At 46.6% G+C, this 8,901-nt stretch overlaps 1 protein-coding gene across 1 annotated transcript; it reads right to left on the bottom strand.

Annotated features, from left to right (window-relative positions):
• Positions 1–200: 200 nt before the first annotated feature.
• Positions 201–8,855, bottom strand: LOC120819035 (ATP-dependent RNA helicase DHX8). The gene is made up of 23 exons (XM_040176021.2): positions 8,457–8,855; positions 8,249–8,334; positions 8,100–8,160; positions 7,900–7,991; positions 7,666–7,772; positions 7,171–7,518; positions 6,763–6,907; positions 6,237–6,428; positions 6,041–6,128; positions 5,855–5,952; positions 5,070–5,217; positions 4,425–4,606; positions 3,848–4,042; positions 3,568–3,753; positions 3,257–3,467; positions 2,942–3,123; positions 2,594–2,734; positions 2,233–2,388; positions 1,967–2,104; positions 1,658–1,786; positions 1,371–1,567; positions 1,080–1,259; positions 201–688 (listed from the first exon to the last, which is right to left on the bottom strand). The coding sequence occupies exons 1-23, from the start codon at positions 8,557–8,559 to the stop codon at positions 469–471; spliced, it is 3,585 nt and encodes a 1,194-aa protein (XP_040031955.2). The 5' UTR covers positions 8,560–8,855; the 3' UTR covers positions 201–468.
• Positions 8,856–8,901: the final 46 nt, after the last annotated feature.

Raw genomic sequence — 8,901 nt, 5'->3', positions numbered from 1 at the left:
ATGAGTCGGGTATTTCTCAAAAAGAGATGAAGACCAGAACCAAAATCGGGACGACTGATCCCCGTAACCTTGACGATTATTAAAAAGGCAATGTGAAGCTAAGAGACAAAGTAAAAAGGATTTTTGGTAAGCACACGGTATCAGAACAAAAATTGTTTTTTTACTGCAGTTGTTGTGCTAAGCTAATTAGCAGCCTAATATTTACCCAGACAAATAAGCACATTTATTTTAAGTGACACAGCGTTTGGCGGTAACACCTTGCACACAAATAAAATACTCAAGTCAGAATCATTCAGTCAGCGACAACTAAATGCATTTAGTGTTTATGAACTACGAAAAAAATTTTTTTGCAAACGTGGAATATTTTATATTGTGAAATGTGTTAGAATTAAACGTCTCAGACTGTAGGTAGCTGGTTTTGTTCATTATAAACTCTGGCCACCTGGTTCAAAAAGGCACGGGAGGCCCTCAGCGCCGCCTGAAGGCGCGGGAGATCCTCCAGGCGTTGGGCTCCTCGTAGCGGTTGTAGAGCGGCTCCAACTTCTGCTGCCTCTTCTGCCGGCTGAGGCGCGTCGGGTCGCCGACTCTGTAGAAGGCCGGGGCGAACTCCACCAGCCAGCGGGGGTCGATGGTGGTCACCTCCCGCATGTACTCCTTGGTGGTCAGCACCAACTCGTGGTAGACGAGCCTGCAGGAGATGCAGCGAGGGCAAAATGACGTTTAATATCTGCAGGTAAACAGCGGTTAAAGGCCTGTTTTGTATTATACACCACTGCTCCGTGTGCCGCTGTTAGTTTAAGTTGCAATTAATTGATGCAGTAATCAGTGCAAACCAAGTCTACCTACGGATACAAATAAAAGTACTAATTAGAAATTTTCCAGATTGATCTACCAACCATATTAAAGTCAATGATTCAAAATTCAATCCACCTTTTGAATTAAGTTAATTCATTTTCTGTATATCAATTAATAAACTGACCATTTGCTGCAGGAACACAAGAACAAGAGCTCCAAGTGATGCTCAAATCATAGCTGGGGGGATACAGATTAAAAAGAAAAGCAGCACAATAAGGACTCACCACTCTGGCTGGCGGTTGAAGAGCGTGCTGGAGGGGTGGAGGTACACCACCTGCTGGTCAATCAGGGTACGGTACCCGTCATGCGGGTGCTTCCTGGCAGAGTTCCTGAAGAAGCCGCTGCAGATGGCTTTCTGGACCCGCATCGTCGCGGTCCCACAGGACACCACGTCCAACTTGTGTCTGTGGAAGATCAAGTGCTGCTGGATGATTTCATACTACATTCAACATTTACACAAAACACTGAAATACAATAACTGAAACCAATAGTTGAAAGGTCACGCTTTTAACCACCTGTCCATGATGCTGAGCATCTGCTTTCGAATGTCCTGAGCTCGCTTCAAGGAGCGGGCTTGGATAAAGTTCTCGAAGCACCAGGGGTTGGAGAACTTGTTGTTCTTCCAAGAGTTGTAGACCGCCAGCAGGGTCAGGTGGTCCCCCTCCGGCTGGAAGAACTTTGTCTTCTTCTGGTCAGCCTGGGCCTGTTTGTCCTGCAACAGGTGGAAGGGCCTGAGCACTGTGCGCGGACGTTACGGAAACATTAGACGTGTCTGATGTGGTCGCGTGTGTGCACCACAAACCTTCGGCCTGTAAAAGATGTTCTGCACCGACAACATAGAGACGATGGTGAGCATCTCTTCACTGCAGCCCAGATGGACGGACATGATCAACATCTTACACACCATCGGCTCCAGAGGGAACTCCGCCATCTGAACCCCGCAATCAGACACCACAGGGTATGCGTTAACGAAGATCAACACAAAAAGGCAGCTGGATTTTAAGAGGATAAACCAATTCTAGGTATCGCCCGCTTTGCCATGCCAGTCAAAAAAGCTGCACCAGCGAGTTACAAGTGAGTACGTTTAGTAGTCTTTTCCTTTTCTCCTCACCCTCCTCCCCAGCCGGGTGAGTAAGCCTTCATCATCCAGAGCGCCCAGAGTGTAGAGCTGCTCCATGGCCGTGATCAGCGTCTCCATGGGAGGAGAGTCCATGAAGTCAAAGGCCAGGAGGTCATTGATGCCCATCGCCTGAAGGAGGAAAAAAGAAAAAATGTACACTGACACAAATAACACAAAGACAATCATATTACGCAACGTGGTCCTTGCTTTGTATCACCGCCCCCCAAAAGATATGATGTTAGCGTCCGGCACGTCACCTTCAGCGACAGCACGGTGCTGGCCAGGTTGGTCCTCTGGATCTCGGGCACGTTGGTGGTCAGCATCTCGTCCCTGTAGGCTCTCTCCGTGTAGAGCCGGTAACATTTCCCCGGGCCCGTCCTGCCGGCCCGACCCGCCCTCTGCTTGGCCTGCGCCTGGAAACCAATCAGAGAACATACATGTCATGTTAATCTATGTGCACCATAGTTAGGACAACGGTTTGCCGTGTGTGGCCTTGTATTAATGTATTATGATATTTTGCATTAACCAAAGAGCAGATTGTGTCTAAGACAATACGCTTCTATATCTTTTAAGAATGTTTCCTTCCTGACGATGGGGGTTGTGTCCGAATGGTCGCACCTGTGATATGGGAGTCACCACCAGCTGGTCGATCCCCGACTTGGAACTGTATACGATCTGTTTGACAAAGCCGGGGTCCACCACGTAGTAGATCCCGTCGATCGTCAGAGACGTCTCAGCGATGTTTGTGGCGATGATGACCTGCCAGTAGAAGAAAAAGAATCTCAGGATTAGAAATGAATCCCGCTATAAGCAGGTCAATCTTTTTTTTTTTCGTGCGGAGCTCGAGATAAATATGTTCCAATTAAAAGAGGGGCATTAAATCATATAAAGTGAACTTTTACAGCAAAACACATGTATTTTACTATTGGGGAAACTTGAATGAGCACACAGCTCTGATGTCATCACCTTTCTGCTGCCCGGGGGCGCCGGGTCAAAGATCCTGGTCTGCATCTCGCTGGGCAGCGCAGAGTAAACCGGCAGAATGATCAGCTCGGGAACGTCGGGCCCGAGTGACTTCATCCTGTCGTACAGGATCTCACAGGCGGTGTCAATCTCCTCCTGTCCCGTCAGAAACACCAGCACGTCCCCTGGGGACAGATTATAGGGAAACATATGTTCAAAAATGAGTTTTTGTCCAACAAAGACGCCGTTAGGTGTCTTATATACCAGACAGTATTTTATAATTCCAGATGTGGAGTGTGTTCCCTGACACCGGCGTACCCGGGGGCTCCATCAGGTGGATCTGCATGACCGTGATGAGGCTGGCGTCCAGGTAGTCCGTCTCGGGCTCTCTGCAGTAGAGAACCTCCACCGGGAAAGTCCTTCCTGGGATGGTGAAGATGGGCGCTTCAAAGAAGTACTGGGAGAACTTGACAGCGTCCAGCGTGGCGGAGGACACAATCAGCTTCATATCCTTGCGCTTCTGTATCGTCTACAAAAAAATAATAAAAAAAGGGGCGGAGGAAGTTACAGTGAAACACAGCGGTTGATGTAGTTTAAAAAGCACCGTTTGGAGAACGCAACAAAAAGACCTTCTTGAGAAGTCCGAAGAGCACGTCGGTGTGGATCGTCCTCTCGTGGGCCTCGTCCAGCATGATGATGGAATACAGACTCATGTCGGCGTCCAGCAGACACTCCCTCTGCAGCATGCCGTGCGTCATGTACTTGATCACCGTCTCCGTGCTGGTGCAGTCCTCGAATCGGATGGTGTAACCCACCTGGAGCGAAGGCCGGTTGCGGATTAACGGGGACAAACGACGCAGGAGGGAGGAAAGGTCCTTCGCCAGGGTCAGACTGATGACGACCTCTCACCTCTTGACCCAGACAGCACCCGTACTCCTCGGAGACCCTCTTGGCCACGGACATGGCGGCCACTCGACGGGGCTGCGTGCAGCCGATCTTGCCCCTAGTGGTGTAGCCGGCCTCCGCCAGGTACTGAGTGATCTGCGTGGTCTTACCGGAGCCCGTCTCTCCGACGACGATCAGGATCTGATTGTCGTGAACGGCCTGTGTAGACGAATAGTACATGTAGGTAATAAAAGAGATATTAAAGAGCGAAACAACTTTTGATGCCGCTGCAGTTTATGTGCATGCAGGATATACGGGTACTGTTTTTGTTATTGGTTAAATCTTTTATAATTGTAAAGAGAATTACATTTTCCATTGTTTTCCCCCCATTCTATGTTTATCATGATAATTGCTTAACTTCTTGAATTAAAAGTTTTTTGAAATTGTACATTTGTTATAAAAACTTTCAAATTATTTGATGTTGACTTTTGGATCTAAAATAGATCTCTATAAATATTTACAAAGCGTTTTTTCCCCTCCAATTTGTTAGTAAAGGAAAATATCCCCAAATCTCAACACTGAACGAGTGCACCAGATGTACCTGAACAAGCTGTTCCTTGAGCTTATAGATGGGAAGACTCTCTCTCTGCTGCACGATGGAGAGTTCGGTCTTCTTGCCGTACGACACCTGGTTCCCTCCGAAGGCGTATCTTTTCCACGCTGGAAGGTCGAGAGGCATCGCGCCGATGCCCCTCAAGTTGGCAGCGATCTGCCTTCCTTCATCTGCGGCAGGAGAGGAACAGGACTGATGTTAGGTTCCGGCAAGATCCTACTATTTAGTTTGATCAAGATGAACTGCAATGATAACTTGATGTCCTAACGAGCTCTTCTCGAATTAAACTGCGAGTCAGAGACCAGGCCTGGAAGCTACTTGGGAAACCTCCGATATGCCCTCGGGGTGCGGAAGACAGATTCACAGAGTCAGTAAACTCATGGGGAAGCTAGATAATCATCTCCAGCCACGCCACCGTAACAATGTAACAGCGTAAATGGGCCTGGCACAAGACCCGTGGCTCACTTTCATTTTGTACATTCATAGTTTGACACAGCATTGATTGATTACGTCCCAGAAATTAATTTCCGGTTAATAATGCTGCGCCAATGACGCCTGAAGGTCACACGGTTAAAGCCTGGGTCTTTGTTCGAGCCGGCCGGATCATTGCGCAGGTGTAGAGCGGGTCCTTACAATCGGGCATCGGGTCGATCCAGTTCTTGTGGATGCCGGTCGGGATGGAGTCCAACTCTGCTGCACGGGCCGCCTGCTTCAGCTCCCTCCTCTCCTTGGACAGAGCGCTCTGCATCATGGCCGCCTGGGAGAGGGAGCCGTCCGGATTCTGAAGGGCGGAGAGGAAACACTTGTTGCTTCGAGGATGAAGAAACAAATGGAATCAAACCGCCTCCGCAGTTACAAATAGAAAAAAGGTTCTATAGACTTAATGCATTATTCAGGATATTCTTGGATTTGGAATCTGTGGATTGGCTTTGGTTTGTTAACGCATATGACAATCTCAAAAATGCATTAACGTTTTGTTCAACCTCAGCTCCTAAAATAAGTCCATAATAATCAGAACAGCCAAAATACATACACATTAAAAAAGGATCACAATACAATTATGCTGTTTTATTCTATCTATTCATATAGAGCCGGCGCTTCTTCGTTGTAGTTATTAGTACTATTTTTCAGCATATTGACGCATTTTCCTGGTATCCGTTGTCGTGGAGCACTTCAGCGTTCAATGCAATCTATGTTTTTCAGACTGCAAAATCCCACTTAGCATTTAGTGATCAGATAATCATTACATTTTAGGAGGAACCTTGTGAACATCCATGCATTTAAAAGTTAACCTTAGGCGGGGTGTAAATGATAAACTCATTTTGCTTCCTGCCTGAGTGACACAAGTCTCACTTCATTCAGATCAATAGAACGATCCGTTTCCTTTTGAACCACGGATCACAGGTTGCGATACAAACCTTTACTATTTTGACTGGGCTCATGTTAGTGCTGAATTTAGTCTGTCCCCTGAGGAACGGTGGTTCGTCTTCGACCAGATCAATCTCCAATTCTTCATCTGTGGATACAAACAGTTACAGAGGAGACGTTATTATGCAGTGTGCCTTTTATTTAGCAGAAATTTAAGAATGAAAAAAGTTTTTTACCTTCATCGTCATCTATTTTGGGAAGGATCCCCGTCTCCTCGTCAAATTCTGGAAACTCTTCTTTAGGAAGTACGTTGGCAGCAATCATCTGAACCGGACAACGAATGTTTTTATCTCAATTGTTAGAAGAAACGCCACAGACGATCCCCCCCCGAGGAAGTATCAACACTTTGACCGCAATGTGTGGGCAGGATACCTGTTTGATTTCCCACTTCTCTAGGTCGGTTATCTTGGCGAGCCGTTTGCGCTCCGACGGGTTATCCTCTGGTTCCACCATGCTGGCTTCAACGGGGCGGTCGGGGTTCCTCATGGCTTCGTCTCCCACTGCCGGGTCCAGGTTTCTTCTCCGGTTGGGGTTCAGGTCCTCCCCCGTCTGCTGGTCGACGTCCTGGAAACGAAGGAAATGATCAGCCGCTCATTTTATTGCCAACATTTGAGAAATCAACTATTATGTCGGATGCGGCAAATGAATGAATCAGGTTAACAATTACATGCAAATAAAAACCATGTGATGAACTAATTTGATTTCATGACATTGTCTAACAGTGGGGAACGGATCCAAATGTACGACTCACCTTTTGTTACAAACCTATTAGCAATTGCAACACTTCAAATCATCATTAGCCTTCTTATTAAGTGATTAGGTATTTTATCCCCCCCTTGATTCCTTTAGGTGTAACGTGCAAACCACCGTTTCCCCAGAACTTTCACACGCGACTCACCTTCATGCTGAGGCTGGCTTTGGTTCCGGTGAAGGACAGCACTTTGACTTTCACCTTCTGGCCTTTGGTGACCACGTCAGCCACGTTGGCGATACGCCCTTCTTTGCGTAGCTCAGAGATGTGCACCAGACCCTCAAAGCGTTTCCTGCGGACAGTTGCACACTACCGGTTGGGATCGAGACGCAATCACCAAAGCAACATTGCAGACCAAGAAGAACATCTGAATGCTACACAAGGCGGTACCCCGGGGGTGTTTTTAGCCTGGTTTGATATGAAAATTTAGTGCAAGGGCAAGAATTGTAAAAGTAGGTGACAATCAGGTGTCCTGGTTTGAATCAGACCTGCGGCCCTTTGCGGCACGTCACCATCCGTCATTAGTATTCCGCTGACTACGCGCATCTGACTGACCTGAGGCCCTCAAGCTGCACAAAACAGCCAAACTGCATAATACTGCTGATTTTGCCGTTGTAGATGTCGCCCACAACTGGTTCTTCAGCGGGCGGCCGATCCACAAGTCGATCACGCCCGCGGTCAGAGTCTCTGTCGTCTTTCTTGGTGTTGTTCTCATCATCTTTTTTGCTGTTGTCATTGTCTCGGAGGGGGCTCGGTGGATAGTCGCTCCAGCGAGACGCCCGTTTCCTTTTTCGCTGCGGGTTTGCGTCTCCGTCGCGTTCTCTGGATCGAGAACGACTTCGGCGACGTCCGATTTGTCGGTCCGTGTCTCGGCTTCTGGCGGATTCCAAATTACTGCCTGACCTGAGGACAACAAACACAGCAAACTACAGGAACAATTTGAACTTCAAACTGACAGTTCTGTTTTAAAATATGTCCCAAACTGAACACTTGTGTCATGTTTTATCCCCTCCTTTTCCAAACGAGTCAGACTTTTAATACGAATTCTACCCATTGTCGGTGCTTGTTCCACAGAAGTTCGGCATCAGCATCTCCAGCTCCTTCATGGCCGCTGCTGCCACCTGCTCATCATTTCTTTCTTTGTGGAGAGGTGGAATCTAAAGGAGGGATGATAATTAGTGACAACCACTCCATCAATGAAATATCATAAACCGCAGTATATTATGATTATATATTACAATATATTATTTATGCCACTGCCAAATAGAAAAGAAAGAGCAGTACTATCCACACAGGATCATCTGGTTTACATAAAGCTGGATATTTCTGCTTCAGGTTGTCCTTTTCACCCTTTGGTTTGACCTCTGACTGATGACCTGTCTCACACACATAACATAGAAGGTACAGGTTAGTTTAAGGGCAGACATAAAGCTTTAAAACACGAGTCATAATGACGCAACTTATTCCGTATTAGGTTTCTGTACCTGTACTTGAAGATGGTCGCATAGCATTAATAAGTCTGAGTAGATTAGCAATAAAGGTATCCTGAAACGAGAAAGGTGGAGTTAAACACAGAACAACGGAAACAAACGTGAATGTTAAAGTGTTTGTTTATCTATAGCTGCACACGTACTGTGAAGTCTGCTCCATTTTTAGACAGAGTGGCTTTGAATCCCTCAAATGTCGGGTGTTTATCGGCCAGACTGATGATAAATTCCGCTGAAAAAGATCAACTGACGTTAAGTTACTCACTGACAAACTATCACACCAGTTAGCTAGCTAGCTTTGTGGGCTAGCTAACGTAAACTAGCTGAGAAAACCTACGGCCGTCGTGACATTACCCAGATCTTTCTCGCTTATTCCCAGATGATTCTCCAACTCCGTGCACACCTTGGACACTAAAGATAAATACTCGAGACGTTTAATTTCGTCTAACGCGTCCATTTCTGTTTATTTTGTATTTTATACCGGAAGGGATTCTTCTTTTTAGTTTGCGCCCCAATGAAGGTTTCGCAGCGCTACTGCCCCCTGCCGGGGGACACGTGGACTACAGCTGTAACGACTAGCACCGTAGTGGATTAAGGCAACTCGTACTAGTTTTTCAATAGAGTTCTCCACTTTTATACTACATAACACTTCAACCCCAAGGTATTTCTTTGATTAGTCTACCAGTTACACAGGTTACTTTTATCAACCCCCAAAAAATGTACATGCATTTGGTTGATATCCCACCAAAACGTACGCACAATTTAGAAGGAAAGACCTTTTCTTATAAACGGTGTATTC

This window comes from Gasterosteus aculeatus, chromosome 5, assembly GCF_964276395.1.
Source record: "Gasterosteus aculeatus chromosome 5, fGasAcu3.hap1.1, whole genome shotgun sequence".
Taxonomy (NCBI): Eukaryota; Metazoa; Chordata; class Actinopteri; order Perciformes; family Gasterosteidae; genus Gasterosteus; species Gasterosteus aculeatus.
This window is presented reverse-complemented; position numbering and strand designations above follow the sequence as displayed.

Coding starts and splice junctions, on each gene's coding strand:
- LOC120819035 (XM_040176021.2), bottom strand. CDS start 8,559: ATGGACGCGTTAGACGAAATTAAACGTCTCGAGTATTTATCTTTAGTG. Junction 3,124..3,256: donor CCACCTGATGGAGCCCCCGG/GTACGCCGGTGT, acceptor ATCTGTCCCCAG/GGGACGTGCTGGTGTTTCTG. Junction 2,735..2,941: donor CGCCCCCGGGCAGCAGAAAG/GTGATGACATCA, acceptor TTCTACTGGCAG/GTCATCATCGCCACAAACAT.